The sequence below is a fragment of the Phacochoerus africanus genome, chromosome 11, assembly GCF_016906955.1.
Source record: "Phacochoerus africanus isolate WHEZ1 chromosome 11, ROS_Pafr_v1, whole genome shotgun sequence".
Lineage (NCBI taxonomy): Eukaryota > Metazoa > Chordata > Mammalia > Artiodactyla > Suidae > Phacochoerus > Phacochoerus africanus.
In genome coordinates, this window is record NC_062554.1 from 46,184,340 (window position 1) to 46,203,666 (window position 19,327).

At 57.0% G+C, this 19,327-nt stretch overlaps 3 protein-coding genes across 4 annotated transcripts; 1 reads left to right on the forward strand and 2 right to left on the reverse strand.

Moving 5' to 3' along the window:
- The first annotated feature begins 574 nt into the window (after window positions 1-574).
- On the forward strand, window positions 575-3,400 carry RNF26 (ring finger protein 26). The gene has a single exon (XM_047753374.1). It carries the CDS (start codon window positions 1,158-1,160, stop codon window positions 2,457-2,459), a length of 1,302 nt encoding a protein of 433 aa, XP_047609330.1. The 5' UTR covers window positions 575-1,157; the 3' UTR covers window positions 2,460-3,400.
- Window positions 3,401-5,004: 1,604 nt separating this feature from the next.
- C1QTNF5 (C1q and TNF related 5) lies at window positions 5,005-6,924 on the reverse strand. The gene is made up of 3 exons (XM_047753490.1): window positions 6,794-6,924; window positions 6,251-6,507; window positions 5,005-5,895 (listed from the first exon to the last, which is right to left on the reverse strand). Exons 1-3 carry the CDS (start codon window positions 6,799-6,801, stop codon window positions 5,378-5,380), a joined length of 783 nt encoding a protein of 260 aa, XP_047609446.1. The 5' UTR covers window positions 6,802-6,924; the 3' UTR covers window positions 5,005-5,377.
- Window positions 6,925-7,656: 732 nt separating this feature from the next.
- Window positions 7,657-13,009, reverse strand: MFRP (membrane frizzled-related protein). 2 transcript variants are annotated; one of them, XM_047753489.1, is made up of 13 exons: window positions 12,737-13,007; window positions 12,525-12,627; window positions 12,305-12,418; window positions 12,070-12,189; window positions 11,726-11,939; window positions 11,176-11,306; window positions 10,935-11,060; window positions 10,633-10,709; window positions 9,535-9,683; window positions 8,916-9,049; window positions 8,639-8,770; window positions 7,972-8,099; window positions 7,657-7,881 (listed from the first exon to the last, which is right to left on the reverse strand). In XM_047753489.1, the coding sequence occupies exons 1-13, from the start codon at window positions 12,788-12,790 to the stop codon at window positions 7,657-7,659; spliced, it is 1,707 nt and encodes a 568-aa protein (XP_047609445.1). In that variant the 5' UTR covers window positions 12,791-13,007. The 2 variants fall into 2 exon arrangements, with proteins under 2 accessions (XP_047609445.1, XP_047609444.1); XM_047753488.1 differs by having other exon boundaries at window positions 10,633-11,060; window positions 12,737-13,009.
- Between the last annotated feature and the right edge of the window lie 6,318 nt (window positions 13,010-19,327).

Here is a 19,327-nt window from a genome sequence, read left to right on the forward strand (position 1 = left end):
GACAATAAAGTAATCTCCTGAGGATGCTGAAAAAACCCGTGACAGGACTTGAGGAAACAGTTTGGAATAGCAGCTTGGGAATTCCCTGTCACAATCTGTTTCCTCTTAGAAACTGCTTGTGAGCAAGCACGTCTAAAACATTTTTCGTATCCCCAGGGCAACTGTGGGAGCTCAGTAAATGACAGAATAAATGAATGAATGGAGGAGGACGAGGGACCGAATCTGAGGTTGCAGAGGCTGTGCAATCCCAGAGCCCAGCTCAGAGGAACAGACTAGCAACCCACGCCTAAAGGTATCAAACCCACAGGCCTAGAGACAGATGAGCGCGCACATCACCCAGGTCCAAGGCCCTGCTTCTTTAGGGGGCGGAGCTAGGGGGCAGAGTCTTCCTCTGACCAATCACCGCCACAAGGGGGCGGGGAATTAAATGTTTCCGCCCCTCCTTGGTAAATTACTAAATATGTGTGGGCGCCGTTCAAACGGACCAATGAGTGCTCGACGTTTCCTGCGGTTGGACCTCGCCGATTGGCCAGAGTTCATCGTCCCTCCCTCCTTGTCACGCCTCTTGCCCCACCCTTTCGCACACAAGATGGCGGCACCCAGAGGAGTAGAGGCCGCGCCTAGGGTTTGCTGAGGCTCCCTTCCCCACTGCCCTTTCGAGCGCAAAGCGCCGCGAGCCCAGAGGACGGGGGCCGGGCGGGGACAGGGGCACCTGCGTAGCTGGACCGCGAGTCCGCGCCCAGCCTGCGCCGCCCCCACCCGGCCCCGGCCTGACCCCATCCCTTCGGTTCCCGATCTCCTCTCGGTCTGACCCATTGCCCGGCCGTGGTACGCCACCACCAGGCCTCCAAAGCTGAGGTTTCTCCTCCAGCCCGGGATCACCTTCACTTTAGAGATGTTTGGCCTCTTCCCTCCCAAACAGCCTTCCTTCAAAACCGGGACTCCTGGACCGGTACCTGGCCCCCTTTCCCTCCCCTGAGACTCCACTTCCTTCTAACTGGCTTCTTCCTCAGATTCTCCCTGGATTGGAGACTTCTCACCTCCCTTACAAATTAATCCCTGACCCCCTTTCCCCCGCCCCTTAAACATTGACCACCGTGACACCCTTCTAACCGGGAGCCAGATTTCATTTTGTACTAATCCCCATAGCCCCTATCATGGAGGCTGTGTATCTAGTAGTGAATGGGGTGGGCCTGTTGCTGGATGTGCTGACCTTGGTGTTGGACCTCAACTTCCTGCTGGTGTCCTCCCTCCTGGCTTCCCTGGCCTGGCTCCTGGCCTTCATCTACAACCTGCCACACACGGTACTGACTAGTCTTCTACACTTGGGCCGCGGAGTCTTGCTTTCACTGCTGGCCTTGATCGAAACCGTGGTCCGCTTCACCTTTGGGGGCTTGCAGGCCTTGTGTACAGTACTCTACAGTTGCTATTCTGGCCTGGAGAGCTTAAAGCTCCTGGGGCATCTGGCCTCTCATGGGGCACTTAGGAGCCGCGAGATCCTGCACCGGGGCGTCCTCAATATGGTCTCCAGTGGCCATGCTTTGCTGCGCCAGGCCTGTGACATATGTGCCATTACCATGAGCCTGGTGGCCTACGTGATCAACAGCCTGGTCAACATCTGCCTGATTGGCACTCAGAACCTCTTCTCCCTGGTGCTGGCCCTGTGGGATGCAGTGATGGGGCCTCTGTGGAGGATGACAGATGTGGTGGCTGCCTTCCTAGCCCACATTTCCAGCAGTGCTGTGGCCATGTCCATCCTCCTCTGGACCCCCTGCCAACTAGTACTGGAGCTCCTGGCCTCAGCTGCCCGCTTCCTGGCCAGCTTTGTGCTTGTCAATCTCACCGGCCTGGCACTGCTGGCTTGTGTGCTGGCAGTGACGGTGACTGTGTTGCACCCGGACCTCACCTTGAGGCTGGCCAGTCGGGCCTTCAGCCAGCTTCATGCCCGGCCATCCTACCACCGGCTCAGAGAGGATGTTGTGCGGCTTTCTCGTCTAGCATTGGGCTTGGAGGCGTGGCGCCGAGTCTGGAGCCGTAGCTTGCAGCTGGCCAGCTGGCCAAACCGAGGAGGGGCACCTGGGGCCCCCCAGGGTGGCCCTAGGAGGGTGCCCTCAGACAGGACCTGGCGACAGGACACTCTCCCTGAAGCAGGGCCCAGAACAGAGGCGGAAGGGGAGGAAGTCAGGATGGCCAGAATGACAGCTGCCCGGGGCCGGGAGAGGCTCAATGTGGAGGAGCCTATAGCTGGGCAAGACCCATGGAAGTTGCTGAAGGAGCAAGAGGAGCGGAAGAAGTGTGTTATCTGCCAGGATCAGAGCAAGACAGTGCTGCTTCTGCCGTGTCGGCACCTGTGCCTCTGCCAGGCCTGCACTGAGATCCTGATGCGCCACCCCGTCTACCACCGCAACTGCCCTCTGTGCCGCCGGGGCATCCTGCAGACCCTCAATGTCTACCTCTGAAGACTCTCCCTCCCTGCCCACCCTCCACGCTCCACGTGGCCACCTGCTCTAGGACAGCATTAACACCTGAACTCTGGGGCCTGGCTTGAATCCCCTCCTGCCCTCACGGCCATCATGCCAGAACCTCTAAGCCATGGGTCCAGGATACTGAGATGGGAGACTCTGGAAGACTCTGGCTTGGGTGGGGGCAGGGGAACCACTTTTCCCCACAGGGTCCCTGTGACACGGAGGGTGTTGAGTGTGTCGCTCTGCAAGACCCTGAGACTCTTCGCCATGGACTGTCCTCTGGCTTGCCAGGGCCCACCCAGATGCCAGTGTCTGGGGCTCCCCTGCGCTTCTGGTTTTTCTGTTGGGGATTTGTAGGTTCTCTCCCTGCTCCCTCTCTCCTTCCTCCCCAGCTTCTGCAGCCACGCACATCAGTGTCATTTGGATGTTTTGGCAACTCAAGGGCCTTGGGATGATCTTGAACTTTGCTTTCAGCTGGGGTTCTGAGTCCCTGCAGGCTTTGAGGGTTGTATCTCTCCGGTGCCCTTACAGCTGCCACTTCTACCTGGCATGCTCTTCTGAGGCCCCCTCCCAGTCTGACCCAAGAGCTGGGATCAGGAGCTAAGCCCCAAGGGTGTGTGTGTGTGTGTGCGGGGGTGTGTGCGTGCGCGTGCGCTTTTGCACTTGGCCTTGGGACCATGTACCCTCTGGCGCCCCAGCACTACTGGGAGCCTCAGGAGGGACTGCCGGATTTCTACTCTTATCCCTTTCACTCCCCACATCACAGAGAAAAACGCATTCCCCTTCCGTTTGTCTCTCCTGGCCCTGCAGAGGGCAGACTGTGCTCATGTCACTAGGGTCCAAATATAGAGGGTGCCGGGGCAGAGGGGCACACAGCTCCCTGAGGGGTCTGCCTGGCCCAGGTTCCAGTGAATAAAGTTCTGTTACAGCTCCAATGGCCTCTGTGTGCGTCCTTGCAAGGGTCAGCTGTCGTCAGTGTCCTTCGTTCCTGCTGGAGTCACAGGTGTGGTTGGTGGTGGACCTGGCAGGGGAAGAGGTAAGACCCGGTGGGGGTTCTGTGCCTTGGGGAGAGCCCATGCCAGGGGTGACTGCATTCACTTTCACCCCCTCCAGTTTGTTCCCTGTCACCTGCATGGCTTTTGGAAAGCTCTGCCTATCTTAGATCAGTTTTCCCAGAACTGAGCCCTAGTAGAGAGGACTGTGAACTCTCTCACCCCTTGAGTCAGCCCTCCCAGCTTTTCCTCTGGTGCTGCGCTTCCCAGGAGGGAACTTGGGGTCCCTGCTGCCTGGAGTCCAACCCACCCTCAGATCGCTGGAGGAGTTGGTGTTTGTCTTTGTGTCTTTGAGTGGTGCTGTGATGGGCTGGAGTGTGGCCGTGGGACCTCCTGGTGGAGAGCTGGCTGGTCTGTGTAGCTTGCTATTCGGCCCAGTCCCCATTGGTCATCTGTACCTCCACAGGACCTGTAGAACGGGGGACGCTACCCCATAACTGTAAGTTAAACCTAGGAGCATAATGCCAGGGACAGTCTTCTGGAAGAGAGGGCAAGAAGGAAAAAGAGGAGGTCGGGAAGCAACTCTGAGGAGAGGCCCCTCCACTTTCTCTTGAGTTGAGAGCTTGAGCTGATGTGGGCTGGCAAACCCTGGTTCTCAGGCACTGGGTTGGGAGTGGGGCAGGGGCTGGCTTCTGCGGATCAGGGAGGGGAGCCTTGAAGGGGCTTTGTGGCTAGCCTCAGACTTAGTGGAGCTGCCCAGCTCAGTAGGGAAGAGTTCCCACATCCACCTTAGAGTTGGGAGGCCTGAGGAAGGGCTTTTTTCCCCCTTCCCCCAACCCTGCAAAGGGAGCTTGGCTCCTTCCAGTCTCTGTTTAAAGTGAGGATAAACATTTTATGAGAGAAGATAAACTTCCTGAGCTGGGAGAAAAAAACCCTTTTTTCCTCCAACCCCCATCTGGATGCTATTGGCAGACCTCAATAGCCTCTCTCTCACTAACAATCCTGGTAGTCAGGAGCTCAAGCAACCTAGGGTCATTGCTGCATTCTGGAACTGGGACGCCCCCTTGTGGCCATCTCCAAAATGACTTACCTCTAGACATTCAAGGGCACTCCACTCCCCTGGCATGGGGGACAGAGAAATAGCTTTGGAGTTACATAGGGACCGGGCGAACAGCCAGAGCAGTCATGAATGAAAATCCTGGGCTCCTTTTAGTTGGTCAGGGCAGGGGTGTGTGTGATGAAATTACAGCCAGTCCATATACCATCAATAAGTTGGAAAAAGGGGCTTCCTTTTGGGGCTGGAGCCCCATACCAGGACACCCTCCTCAGCAGGCCACTCCTGTTCACAACCTTTACAGCTTAGGCAGAAGCTCTGTGGAGCAGCCTTTCACCTGGGCCTGCTTCCTGTGTCTCCTGCCCCACAGCTCCATCCAGCCTAAGAGCCCTCCCGTCTGCCTGAGCACCCTCTCCCCACTCCTTCCCACCACCACCCCAGTTTCAGAATCAGGGCATCCCCACCATTAAAGAAGAAAGGCTGAAGCCAGTAGGAGGTTTTCTTAGATTTATTGAGTGATCTCTGAGAAAAGAGCCCAGGAAGAGGAGAGATGAGGGAGGACCCAGAAAAGCAGAGGACCAGGAAGGGAGCACCCCACCTTGGGGTTCTGGGCCAGAACAACTGGGGGGACCCTGCCAGCACAGCGCACTCCTTTGGTCTAGGGCAGAAATCCAGCCACTGCCCCATGCTGCCAGCCCTGATCTCAGAGTCTTTGTCCCCATTCCCTGAGGCAGCAGAAGGGAGAGGCCCCCATCCCACCTCTGCAGTCCTACACAACATTCCAGCGGGGCCAGCCCTCCAGGATGATGTGGCCCTCAGTGTCACACCTCGGAGTGAGAGAGCACGGGCTCACTTTCCAGCGGGCATCAAGCAAAGACAGGGGAGCTGTGCCAATCGGAATACACTAGAAATCCAGAGAAGGTGCTGTCTGTCTTGATGCTGGCATAGATGCCAATGTAGTCACCCACGCCCACCTGTACCCACACCTGGTCCTCGGGCTCCAGCCTCACCATGGCGCCCCCTGAGAGCGAGGCTGGCTTGGGCCACCCCCCAAAGAACTGGAAGAAAGAGGCGATGGACTCGCCATTCTTGACCAGATCGAACTGCAGACTAGCCCTGTAGACGGTGGCGTGGACGGCGAAGTAGTAGACCCCGGGCACCTGGCAGGTGAACTTGCCCGTGACGGCGTCGTAATGTCCCTGCTCGTTCACCAGCACGCGGTCGAAGGGTAGGGGCGCGTCCGATGGCGGTGGCACTCGGCTCTCAGAGCGCTTGGCGCTGAAGGCGGAGCGCGGAGGCACTGAGCACTCGCCCGCAGGCCCCATCGCCCCCACCGGGCCCGCCTCTCCTCGCGGCCCGGGCTCCCCACGCGGCCCCGGGAGGCCTGCGGGGCGTGGGGGAGAAGCAGAGCGGTTAGGGTGTGCCCGCTGATCCTCCCTCATCCACCCTCAGCCTCCCAGCCACCACTGTCCGCCCGGGGCCGCCTTGCGCCCCAGGGCTCCCTCCCCGCTTCCTACAGGGCTTGGGGCAGATCTGAGGATCCCAGGGGTTGTGGCTCCCGCCGCTGAGTCACCCTCTCCTCTCCCGGCTCTGGGAGCCGCCGGAGTCGGGAGTGGGGGTGGGGTGTGGGACAGGAGCGGCGGCCCCTTGGTGGGAAGATCGAGCCCCGGGCCCGGAGAGCGGAACCGGGCCGGGCTAGCTCCGACGTCCCCACGGATCGCAGCGGAGGCGCCTCTTACCCGGCCTCCCGCCCTCGCCTTTCTCTCCCGGAGCCCCGGGCGCGCCGTCGCGGCCATCGCGGCCGTCGCGGCCGGGCAGGCCCTGGCTGCCGTGGTGGCCCGGCGTGCCAGGAAGGCCGGGGTGCCCTGGGCACAGGCTGGGGATCTTGTTGTCGTCCAGTGGGGGCGAGCCGGCCGCGAGACCCAGGAGCAGCAGGGCGAGGAGCGGCCTCATGGCGCCGGCACGCGGAGCCCAGACGCCGGGGGCCTCTGGTCGTCTGTGGGCCGGGCAGGACAGGAGTCGGGACCCAGAATCCCGCCACAAGCCTCGCTCCCGGCCTCGGCGCGGTCGGCGTGGGACCCACCCCACTGCCATAAGCCTGAGAGAGGCTGAGCGGCCGCGGGAGGATGAAGAACCCGGCGCCCCTAGACCCGAGAACCCCCAGGAGCACCGCGCAGCGGGGAAGGGAGACGCCGACCCTCCCTCCCCCTCCCCCACGGGCCGGCGCCCAGGCTTTCCCACAGTCCCCTCCCCCAACTCCGTTTCCCCGCCCCCCCACTCACCCCTCCATCCTGGCTCGGGGGCAGCTCGCGCTCTCTCTGGCCTCCTTTGGGGCGCGCTACTCTGGACCTTCCAGCTGAGCCCTGCTGCCTGCCCTTCACTTCTCTCTAGCCCCTGCCCTCGGCGCCTCCCTGGCCCTGGGTCGTTCCTTGCCGGCTGCTCTGCTCCTCCCAGACTCCAAGAGGAAACCAGTTGTTCAGGGGCCAAGAACCCGGGCTGGGAAATAGCAGGGAAATAACTCGTGGTGTCGCCCGGCGGCCGGCCAAAGTTTGGGAGAGAAAAGAGAGAGAGAGATTTGAGCCGGGCACAGAGAGGCAGAACCGCGAGACAGATGCTCAGGGCGCCTACAACTCCAAGGAGCAGGCAGGAGAGATGGTGCTGTGACAGAGACCAAGGGCAACACTCTAGACCAGGAGAAAGGTAAGATGAGACCTGAGGGTGGAAGGTTCCAGCAGCAGTAGACAAAGCAGCTTCCCAGGGCTCAGAACAGGGCTTGCCAGGTAACTAAGCACTCAGTACATTTTTGTTGAGTAAATGAAAATGTCAGAAGGTGAGTGGCGGAGAGCCTGAAAAAGCAGGTAGCAAATTGGGATCAGAGGCTTGGGTGGGAAGGGGTCCAGACTGTTGGTGGTATAAGGTGGAGTCAGGCCAGCTGTTTGCAGCAGCTGGGGCAAGTAAAGGGATGGGGAGGGATCTGGGAAGGTGGGAGGGTCCCATTAGCCCCAAGGACTTCTCTTCCCCTCCCTGGGGAGACCCAGAGGAGATGGGCAGAGTCCCATGCTGGCCCCCTTCCTTTGCTTCTCTGCCTGCCCGCCCTGATAGGCAAAGGAGGATGGGCAGCAGAGGGCAGGGGCCGGCTTCAAGGTCAGGGCTGGGCACAAGCCTCCAGGCCAGCTGCCTCGGGCAGCCTGTTGCAGTTGAAGGGCCAGGGGGTGCCCAGTAGTGCCAGGCCAGACTGGCACTGGCGCTCTGCCTCCTGGCAGACAGAGCGGCAAGGGGGAAGGACACTGCCTAGCGGGGTGCAGTGGGGCACAAGCAGCCCGCAAAGGAGCCTCCGGAAATTCTGGTAGCAGGGCAGACTTGTCAGGCTCTGTGGAAGAAGGAGATCAGCCCTCAGGCATCCTGCTCCCCAGGTTCCCTCCCCTTTCTGGGGGTCCCTCATTATCTCTGCGCAGAGCACCTTGTAACCTCTGAGGAGCTCCATCACCTCCTCCTGGGTGGCCATGCCCACCCAGATGTTAGGGAAGGCTGTGGTGTTGTAGCTCAGACCGATGCACATCTCCACCTGGACAGGCTCACAGGCCAGCTCTGCAAGGATGGGAGGGGAGGGTCACTCTGGGGAACACTCACAAGTCACCTAATTGCTCTGTATGGGTCAGATGGGGGTTGTCGTGAGGATCAGAGATAACAGGGAGAGATGCTTTATACATGTTGAGGATTCCTCTTCTCGAGAATGGGCATTATTCGCCAGCCCTGCGCATCAGGGAGCATGGGGCCCCAACATCAGCAGGACTGCTGGGCATCTGGAAGGAGTGCCCCTCCTCTCACCCACATCTTTGAGGTGGGCCCTGGAGAGGGCTGGTTTGACAAGGCTGGACTGGTTCTTGAAGCTGTCAACTCCCAGATTCCCATTTCCTTTAGGGGTGACCCTAAATGCCTTTGCCCCCATTGGGGGAGAATCCAGGACTTGGTGAAGGGGTCCGGAGTCAGGATAGTGGGTCCCCTGCCCCCGTCAGGGAGGAGAGTGGTGGCTGCTATGAAGTGTGCCGGGGGGTTTCTATACATGGGCACGCAGCCTGTTCAGGCCTGTGGTCCCTGGCTGCGGTGCCCTGGGGGAAGCTCCTCACCTGGGGGTGGGAACAAGGGGCTGCTGCAGTTGTCACCACTGCTCTCTGCACAGTCTCTCCATAGGCCACACATCCACTGCAGACTCTTACACCCTGCATCCCGGCAGGAGAGCTCTCCAGGTCCACAGGGCTCTGCAGGCACAGGGGGCGTGGCAGTGCCCCAGAACATGCCTGTACTCCTGCTGCCTTCACAGTGCCCCAACGAGGGTCCAGAACCCTTCTCTAGTCTTCTGGAGGCGCCTCTCCTGCCCACACCCACTCGCCCATGGCCACCTACTCTCTGTGGCATTGAGGGCCTGGTAGGTGGCCGAGAAGCCCCCACCGCTGATGCCATGATCTGTCCTAAAAAGGACAGCCAGCTGGTGGTACGAGGAGATGAGGCGCCGGGGTGGCGGTTCTGCTCCACAGAACCTGCCGGAAGCAAACAGCAGTCCTGGTGCAGGAGCCCTTGGCCCAGCCAGCGTGCACAAGTTCCCCTGCAGGGCTGGCGTGGCACTGGGTGCTCCAGGGGATGCCAGAGGGCATGGGAGGCATGGTCGCTGACTCCTGGAACTTAGGGGCTGGTGAGGAAGACAGGTATTTAGTAGACAAAGCACTAAACAAACAAACTGCTTGAACTTGAGCCCCTTTGAGCTGGGGGAGATCAGTGAGCATTCTTGTGGGCGTGGGAATGGACCTGGGTTGGGGAGAGGCCTGGGAAGGGCCTCCTGGGGAAGGTGAGAGGGGCAGGTACAAAGGTACGCAGGTGAGGAAGGACAAACCTTTTTGGGGGTGACAGTGAGGAGACCTCTGGCTTGAAGCTAGGGGACAAGGGGGCTTATTTGTAGGAAGCCTTGACCGTTGGACTGTGGAGGATGGGGTTTCTCCTTGGCCCCTTCCACTGGCTCTGCTGATACCTGCCCAGGAGGCTGAGGGCCCCTGAATTGCTGGTCTCATAAACTTCCACATAGTCAAACTTGCACGCGTCCTGAGTGTCCAGGCTGAAGTTGTGAAACTGCAGTTCTATGCCATGTCCAGCGGGCACTGAGATATGCCAGGTGCAAAGCTGCCGGGGCGGGGGTCACAGATGGAGTAATTTACCTTCTCCAGGTAGGTAAGGTCTGTGAGGCCAGGCTGAGCTTCACATGGGCTTCCCCCTGATGCAGGCGGGGTAGGGAGTGGCTGGGCCCTGCCCACTGTTCCCAGCATCAGTGGCCGAAGGGCCTTTTTACTTGTGGGCTCTCAGAGATAAGCTTACCCAGCACGGGAACATCTGGGAACCCAGGAAACACTTCATAATCATTCACTTCCTGCCTGCTTGACCTTCCCAGGTACAAGGCAGTATCTGCCATGCTGTTTTATTCCCTTTATTTCTTTCTTTCCCTCTCTCTCTCTCTTTTTTTTTTTTTTGTCTTTTTGGCATTTCTTGGGCCACTCCCGTGGCATATGGAGGTTCTCGGGCTAGGGGTCTAATCAGAGCTGAAGCCACCAGCCTACGCCAGAGCCACAGCAACGCGGGATCCGAGCCGCGTCTGCAACCTACACCACAGCTCACGGCAACGCTGGATCCTTAACCCACTGAGCAAGGCCAGGGATCGAACCCGCAACCTCATGGTTCTTAGTCGGATTCGTTAACCACTAGCGCCACAATGGGAACTCCTCTCTTTCTTCTTTTCTTTTTTACAGCCACATCTGCGGCATATGGAAGTTCCCAGGCTAGGGGTCCGATCAGAGCTGCAGCTGCAGAGCTGCAGCTGCGGGCCTACACCACAGCCACAGCAATGACAGATCCGAGCCACATCTGTGAACAGCACCACAGCTTGTGGCAACAGCAGATCCTTAACCCACTGAAGGAGGCCAGGAATAGAACCTGCATCCTTAGGGATACTAGTTGGGTTCTTAACCCACTGAGCTGCATCAGAAACTCCTGCTATGCTGTTTTTAATTACACTAACCCAGATGCTCAGGTGTGCCCACGTGCACCACATCACCCTCCCCAGAGAGCTCTGGCTTACCTGGTGGTGAGGATACTGTTGCAGGTAGATGGGAGCAGAGAGCATTCCCTGGAGCCCAGTCAGGTTCCCCCCACACCCTGTACAGGGGCAGAGGGGCTCATGAGTTTGCCAGGTCTGGGCCTTCACCCAGTAGGGCTGGCATTGACGGCAGAGGAGTTTTGCCCATGCCTGTGGGGAAACAAATTCTGGGCCAGAAGAGTAACCAGGCAGGTTTGGGTCTGGGCCAGGCCTGAGGAAGACGGCCTCAACCTGGATCAGATGCCTGAAGACAGTGTCCGCCCTGAGGCTGGTGGGGGCCGTACCTGAGAACTTGGCACTGCAGTTGGTCTCATCACTGCCATCGGCACAGTTGGCAAAACCATCGCACACTGAGTCAGGTAGCAGGCAGACGAGCTGGTCACAGGGGAACTCATCGTGGGCACAGCTCCCTGGGGGTGGGCATCTGGATTCAGGACCCCCACCCCCCTGGAGTCTCCAACTCTTTTGCCAGTGGCTGGAGGGGAGGGAATTGGACCATAGACAGGTCACTGGGGATTTTCTCACCGTGCCCTGGGGCTACAGCCTGGTACCAGGCGTGGAAGCCAGATCCTTCCACGCTGCTGTCAGAGACGAAGGCCACCTGGAGGTGGCTGGCGTTGGTGTTGAGTGTGGGGGGAGGCACCCTCCCACACACTCTGTAAGAAGCCAGGTTGGGGTGATGGACGTGCAGAGCTCAGGTCCAGCCAGAGTGGAGCCTGCCTGGGCCCTGTGGTCCTCATTCCTCAAGCCCCTTCCTGGTGACAGTGTGTCAAAGAGGCTCCTTTCCCACGGAGCTCTGACCACCGTGGCCCTTGCACATCCAACCTCGCAGCATTCATTTATGGGAAAGAGAGCCGGGAGCTCCGATTTCCAGATTTGGAAACTGAGGAAACGTTCCAGATTTGGAACGTGACCTTCCCAAGGTCATAGAGCAAGATGGTGGCAGAGCTGGGCCCAGAGACCAAGTCTCTCCATTTCCTCCCAGTCAAGCCTTTCCTATTGCAGCTCCCTCGTTCTGCCCTCCAGACAGCGGTTCAGGATGGGGGTGGGATCTCCTGGGGGCAGAGGAACCTACCTGAGGAGTGGGCCTTCAGGCTTGGGGGAGATTTCCAAGCGATCAAAAAGACAAGAAGCCACCCCCTCTATGCTGAGAGCTTCAATCTTGAGCTGTATAGCATGGTCTGTGGCCACCTGGATATGCCACACGCAGTAGGTGTTGGGTGGGTAAGGGTCTGGGTAGTTGGGGCTGTTGAAGAAGCCCCTTGGGCCAGGAAGGAGGCCCCCACAGGCTGCAGAGATGGAAGTTAGAGTTCAGAGGTCAAAAGGAGGGAACTTTTTTCCCCAAGGTGCCTCTTCCTGGCACCCTCACCCCACCCTGGCTGCCATCTTGAGCCCTTCCCCAGGAAGATCTGCCCTTACCGGACTGGGGTGTGGGGCTCATGCCTGCCTCCAGTTGCCCTTTAGGGGCCCCAGTGGTGGTGAAGCCTCGGGAAGGTGGTAGATCAAAGGCGGCCTCAGATGGGGATGCAGCCTGCAATTCTGGAGCAGGAAGAAGGGGGGTAGGACTCAGAGGAGCTGGATCCCTTGGAGGGGATGGACTGCTCCTGGAGTCTCACTCTAAAGCCATTCTTCCCAGCAGGCCCCAGGTACTTACGGGCCAGGATGATGGCCACCAGCAGCCCGAGCAGCAGGAGCAGCAGGCTGGCCAGCAGGAGGACACACAGCCAGGAGAAGCGGCAGTCTGGCTGCAGCCCTCGGGGGCGCTGACCTGTGGTGGGTGGGATTCTGAGAGCCCTTTCCTTGGGCATCTCTCACACAGCCCTCAGCTCCTGTGCCTTTTTGTCCTACCCCCAGGCCACCCCTGAAATTGTTACCATGCCAGGGAGCTTGGAAGCGGCTGCTGGGGTCCTCCCGGAAGGCAGGTGGAGGGCGAGGCAGCCCTGATTCAGGCTCAAAAGCAGGATTGCAGAACTCCGTCTGAAGGGAGAGACTTGAGAGCTTGAGAACTGGCAGTCGTGTTGACCAGGCACTGCCAGCCCGGGGCAGGCCTCTTGGTCTTGCAGGAGTGGTCCTCTGTGACTCTTACCTTGCTCAGCTCTGTTGCCTCCACACAGAGGATGATATCTGAGCAGTCCTTCATGGCTCTAGGCTCTGCATTGCCTTCTGGAGTTCCCGTGACAGCCCAAGACCCCAAAGGGCCCACTCCGTGCCCCTAAACCGCCTATCAAAGGAGCAGCCTCTACTCCCTGAGGGCGGGGGCTGCCAGGTCAGACCAACTCTCCAGCTGCCCTTGGCAGACTGGTTTGGGCTACTGGCTGTTCTGCCTCTGTGCGGGGGAAGGGACAGCAGCCAGAAGGAATTCGCAATGGCATGAAAACGGTCCCTTAATCCAACTCAGCTGAGGATGCTGAGGTCAAGACCCTGGCACAGGGCAGCAGTCCTTAAAGGCACAGGAAGCGAAGTGCTCTGTGGTGGTTGTGGGGAGTGACGGGGAGCTGGCCACCCTCTTCCTAACCTCACCGAGGTGTTGAGGGAGGTCTGAGGGGTGCTGGGAGGGAAAGGGGACGGGGGCGGGGAGAGGTGGCTGCAGGCATGAGAGAACCTTCAAATAAGGATTTGGCAGCTTCAAGCTGTGAGTCCCAGGGGCTCTCGACGAAGCCGGCGGCCCATTTGGGTGATTGAGGCATTAGCCAAGCCTGGGTCTTTGCAAATCCTCCTAAAGCACCTGGGTGCCCAGGACAAGGAGATAAGCCATTATGGGGCAGAACAGGTAGGTGCATGCTGATGGAAGTAGGGGAGCTTGTAGGGTTGGCTCCCTCTTCCTGGGTCCCCTCAGCCGGCAGGAGGAAGTTAGAAGTGCCCGTGGCCTTGGAGGGAGGGGTCAGGGCGGGCCCTTCAGATGGACTGTGGAGCCGGGCAGGTGTGCCATCTGCTGCTGCAGGACCGAAACCTTGCACACCACATTGCTCCTCGCCTCTCTCTCCGTGAATGAGGTTTTCTTGGAAAATCCCAGCCTGGCGCAGCACTCCTCGAGGAGAAGGGAAAGGGATTGTTGATCTGGTTTGTGTTAGCCATACTCAGCCGAGTCTCTGAGTTGGGCAGGGCAGGAGGCGGGGAGGCCGCGTAATATTTCTGGCTACCCTTTGCACAAGGTCTGTTATGTATTAGACCCTGGGTGAGAAGAGGTCCTACGTGCGGTTTCTCTCCTTGACTCACTCTGTGAGGTAGCAGGACTGTTTACAGATGATGGCCTAAGGCTCTGAGAGGTTAAGTAAATTCCCCAAGGTCCTACAGCCGGTAAGATACGGAGACAAGGGTTGAACCCAGGATCGGGTAAATCCAAAGCGCCCATTTTCTGTGACTCACCTCTTTGGCCCTGCACTGGCCTGAGGCGGGCTGGTGACAGAGGGGGACAAAGTGAAAAACCCCGTGGGGAGAGAGGAAACACGGGAGGGGATCCTGTGATCCGAAGGCAGCTCTCTTCACCCTCGGGAGAGCCCCACCCCCACCCCAATCCCCCTGCCCCGAGAGTCCCAGGCTGCTTTTGTCTAAGGAACAAGCTTTTCCTTGGACCTGGGATGTGACTGCTTTTAGAGGGTTTGAGAGGTTGAAAGCATTGACAGGATAACACAGCCACGTTCTTTTTCCTTCTCTCTTTCGCTGGTGGGTGCACAGCGTAGCTTCCAGAGGCTGCTCCCGTGGGCTTAAGCCAGGGTGGCGATGCAAAACGATGCTCCCCTTTTTACTAATTTCTTTTGGTTTTGGAAAATGTAGTTTAAAGAAAATGTTATTTATGTTAGCATGTAAAGTGTTTACTGTTATTTTTAAATTTGTTATTTAAAAATTGATAAGACAATATTTGACTTTCTTTCAGGTCTGCTTTTACCATGGTAAATGTTGATAGCTATAAGAAGCAGGGGGACTCCCTGGAAAAGGTGGGCATCTAGTCTAAAGTTAGACGGTTGAAAAAGATTTTTTTTTTTTGTCTTTTTGCTATTTCTTGGGCCGCTCCCGCGGCATATGGAGGTTCCCAGGCTAGGGGTCGAATTGGAGCTGTAGCCACCGGCCTACGCCAGAGCCACAGCAACGCGGGATCCGAGCCACGTCTGCAACCTACACCACAGCTCACGGCAACGCCGGATCGTTAACCCACTGAGCAAGGCCAGGGACCGAACCCTCAACCTCATGGTTCCTAGTAGGATTCGTTAACCACTGCGCCACTACGGGAACTCCTGAAAAAGATTTTTAACAAGGAGAACTTGGGGGTTAGGTAAGGATTCCAGGAAGGAGGGGTGCTTAGCATGGCGGGCCTAGGGAATCTGGCTTGTAACCCATTTTAGGTAGGGGGTGGCTTGGACAGAACTGGGTCTTAGATTTTTTTTTTTCTTTTTTCTTTTTTTGTCTTTTTATGCCTTTTCTAGGGCCGCTTCCCTCGGCATATGGAGGTTCCCAGGCTAGGGTCTAATTGGAGCTGTAGCCACTGGCCTACGCCAGAGCCACAGCAACTTGGGATCTGAGCCAAGTCTGCGACCCACACCACAGCTCATGGCAATGCCAGATCCTTAACTCACTGAGCGAGGTCAGGGATCGAACCTGCAACCTCATCGTTCCTAGTCGGATTCGTTAACCACTGCACCACGATGGGAACTCCAGAACTGGTCTTAGAATGGTTCCTGTTTGTGGGAAGATGGTGGAAAGTAGGCAGAGGGAGGTTGGGAGCAGGAAGCTCCACAGCCGTCCTCTGCTGCACCCCGGTTCTGCTGGTGCAGGCGCCCCTGCAATTGGCCACTCCATGAAAGCATTTCTAGGAGAGGAGCTAAGGCGCTCGGTGAGGGGTCAGGGCAGGTGGGAGAATGGCCGGGGGTAAAGGGACAAGGAGAGAAGCAGAACGCAGGCCCCTCAACTCATCGTCTTGTTTGACCCTCATAACAGCCCTGGGAGGTAAGGTCAGGAGCTGTTTTTGTTCCCATTGTCCAGATGTAACTTAGTGCCAGAGTCACATAGCTGGAAAGGAGCAGCACTGGGGTTCGGAGCTGGGTCTGCCGGATTCCTCATTTTCAGATTTGGTTCGTTCCCCCCTTTCCTTTGATTTTTCTTTCCTTTCTTTTACATTGTAAAATTTATTTTTTTAGGAGTTCCTGTCATGGCGCAGTGGTTAACGAATCCGACTAGGAACCATGAGGTTGAGGGTTCGATCCCTGCCCTTGCTCAGTGAGTTAACGATCCGGCGTTGCCGTGAGCTGTGGTGTAGGTCTCAGATGAGGCTGGGATCTCGCGTTGCTGTGGCTGTGGTGTAGGCTGGCGGCTACAGCTCCAATTAGACCCCTAGCCTGGGAACCTCCACATTCCGAGGGATCGGCCCAAGAAATGGCAAAAAGACAAAAAAAAAAATTATTTATTTTTTTATGGCCACACACGTGGCATATGGAGGTTCCCAGGCTAGGGGTCCAATTGGAGCTACAGCTGCCGGCCTACACCACAGCCACAGCAATGCAGGATCTGAGCTGTGTCTGTGACCTACACCACAGCTCATGGCAATGCCAGATCCTTACCCTACTGAGCAAGGCCAGGGATTGAACCCGCCATCTCATGGCTCCTAGTTGGATTCATTTCCGCTGTGCCACGATGGGAACTCCTCTTTTACATTTTTCCATGTTCTTTCTATAAACTTGTAGAGGAGTGGAGACAAGAGGGCTGTGGGCAAGGAGTCCTGTGGGCAGCGTTTGCTTTAGCCCGGGTGAGCAGAGAAGCCCTGGGGAGGTTTCAGGCCTGCAGCCATTGAGCCCCAGGCCGCTTGCTTCATTCTTGGCCACCTGTCGGGCTTCCTTTTCTTCCTTCACAGGCCCCTGGCCTTGGCCTTCCTGCCTCTTCCTTCTCTTGGGGTCTCCCCACCTCCCCGCTGTCTGCAGGGACACAGTGTCTTCAGGCCTTCTTTCCTTGCTGCTGCAGAGGTGGGTGTGTGGACTTTTTTGTCGACCACAATGGATAAAACTAACAAAGGTAAGTTACCTCTTTTCTTGTTCAAGTGATCTCTAGGCCCTGGAAACTCCATTGTTCTTTTGCTTTTGTTCCTGGAAGCTTGGATCGCTGCAGCTTGGCCTGGCTGACTGCCTTGTGGCCCCTCAGTAACCAGGAGGAGTGAGGCCAGCTTGAGGGTAGCCAAGCCTTCTAGACTCTCCCTCTGTTGTCCTCCCTCCGACTGGCTCTCCAGCTCCAACCTTCCCCTCCAGCCATTCTAGCCTCTTCCTTTTCGCTGGAACCTACTGTTCCCACCCTACCTGTTTTTGTTCAGACTTGTCCTCTGACCAGAACACTTTCCTTTTGTTCATTCTTAGGACCAGCAGTATAGGTGTGCCTTAGGACTCGACTTTGCCCCAACCCGACCCGATATATCAAACACTCCCTCCTCTCCTTGTTCACGGCCGTCCCATCCTTGACGCTCACCCCCTGGTTTCTGGATCTTCTCTAGTCTCCAGGAGCCTGGAAGATTGCAGCTCACTCCCAGCCAACCCACTGCCGCCTCCGAGGGGCAGGTCACACTGAGTATCAGGAAATCAGGAAAGCTAATTTCTCGGCTTTGGAAAGCCCATTTGGTGGCTCTGCCTCACTGACTTCTGTGGGTTGGACAATGTTGTATTTACTTTGAATTCCTGAGAAGTCAGGAGCATCCCGAGAGGCCAGGGGAACTAAGCATTTATTGAGGATCACCCACTAAGAGAATCTCAATAGAGCATGGATTGTGTGGTCCTAGAAACGGAGGTGAGGTGTGGGAAATGGACCTTTGTTGAGTACCTACTATGTGCTGGACACTCGTAACTCAGTAGCTATAGTTATGTTCAGATTACAAAGGAGGAAACGGAGACTCAGAGAGGTTAAGTAATTTGCTTGGACTATAAATGCTAGTCTCTTTCTGCTGCCTCCTGCACAGGTGTTTGTGGCCAAGAGCAGTGAAGGACTGGCCCCTCAGAAGTGCACGCCCAGCCCTGCTTGGGCCCAGGTATGTGACAGATTGTGCTGGGTTTGCTCTTGGGTGAGTGTGAATGTGTAGAGTCAAGGAGTTCCTTGGTCATGTTGCTGTTCATTTCAGTTGCTAATAGACACAGGGCTGGGAAATTTGCTGCTGAAAATCCTGCAACATTTTGGACCACATTACTATCAATTATTGGACCCAAAGGCAGAGCATTCAGGTGGAAAGAGATCTGGGTGGGGAGACAAGATCCCTGGCTTCCATCCTGCCTCTGCCACCGATGAGCTGGTGGACTTGAGTGGGGCTTCTCCAGTGGACAAGCTGACCTCTATGGTCCAAACTCTGAAGCCTCATGGAAAGAAAGCAGTATGCATTTGCTAAGCACTGGTCACTTTAAAACATAGAAACTCTATAAAGTGCAACCAGGGAGCCAGCGGTGGCAAGTCCCCTAACACAGGACTTGTATTTAGGGAAAAATGACTCAGGATGAGAACACGTGAGCTGAGACCTTTGAGATCCTCTAGTCCAATCTCCTTAATTCACAGATGAGACACTAAAGCCCAGAAAGAGGGAGGTTCTTGGTCAAGGTCACACAAGAGCAGGTGCAGGGACACTGCCTCCCTGAGGGAGAGGCCTGCTGGAACACCAGCAAAGAATGGGGAGAGAAATCCCAGTTGCTAGGAGGCAAAGCTTTTGGGTAGAGAAACACGGGGCCAGGTTGTGTGTGGGGGACTGTGTAGCACTAGGACCTGTTGCCATGGGGAAGAGAAAGCGCCACAGGTTAAGTACAGAAAAGAGGGCTGGGAGCAAAGCTGGAGGGGGCTGAGCCCCTGCCCTCGATGGCTACCTATAGTCTGAATATTCCCCAGTAGAAGCCAATGAAACACACAGGCAGTTTCCCCCTGCAGTGAAACACTAGGCGCAGGAAGGGTATGGCACCTTACGCTAATCCGGGGCTCAGCTAGCCATTTTGCTCTAAGCCTAATGTTTCCATTTTGAAGGCGATCCTGTTTACCTGTGGTGTGAGGGAAATCCTCAGTATTTAACATCCTATCCTGGGTTAGGCCCCTCCCAGCAGGTGGGGGAGAAACTCCAGGCTTGAGTCACTCTTGTTTTCAATCCTTGGGAAATGTGCAGAAAAAAAGCGCGCCCCCCCCCCCCCCCCCCACAAGCACTGTCTCAGCCCAGGAGTGGGGAGTGACAACAGGTGCCCCTGATTCCACGAGGGAGGGAGACACAGACAGGCCTTGATTTCTGTGTCTGGAGCAGGGATGGCAGGAAAAACCCCGATAAAATACTCTAGGCTGAGCTGGTGAAGACTTTTGTTTTTCAAGTTCTAGGATTGGTGGCAGAAATGAAAAATCTGAAGTCCTGAGGAAAAAAACCAAAGGAGTCACATCCCTGGGGATCCCGTGAGGCCCTCCCTTCGAGTTAAATCTTGTGCCATCTTGGAAGCAGCACTTTAGCACTAAGGCAGCTGTTTCCAGGTATTAGTGGGGCAAGTTGAGATCTTTTGGTTAATTTACCAAGAACCAAACCTCGATCACTCTGTATCCAGGAATAGCCACTCTGCTCCAAGAGCAAACTTGGCTGTATTCAGCCTCTGCTGGAGAGGCTTGTCTTAGCTCGTCAGAGGTCTTTACAGACACCCAAGTGTGTCAACAGAGAATCACCCGAGTGCCCATACAAGCAGTTAAAAAGCAGACAGTC

Bases quoted from the DNA above. Each gene is read 5' to 3' on its own strand.
- RNF26 (XM_047753374.1), top strand. From the start codon at position 1,158: ATGGAGGCTGTGTATCTAGTAGTGAATGGGGTGGGCCTGTTGCTGGAT.
- C1QTNF5 (XM_047753490.1), bottom strand. The intron at 5,896-6,250 runs GTAAGAGGCGCC...CACGCCCCGCAG, and splicing joins AGGCGAGGGCGGGAGGCCGG to GCCTCCCGGGGCCGCGTGGG.
- MFRP (XM_047753488.1), bottom strand. From the start codon at position 12,790: ATGAAGGACTGCTCAGATATCATCCTCTGTGTGGAGGCAACAGAGCTG. The intron at 12,419-12,524 runs GTAACAATTTCA...CACCCACCACAG, and splicing joins CTTCCAAGCTCCCTGGCATG to GTCAGCGCCCCCGAGGGCTG. The intron at 9,684-10,632 runs GTAAGCCAGAGC...CCGCCCCGGCAG, and splicing joins AACAGTATCCTCACCACCAG to CTTTGCACCTGGCATATCTC.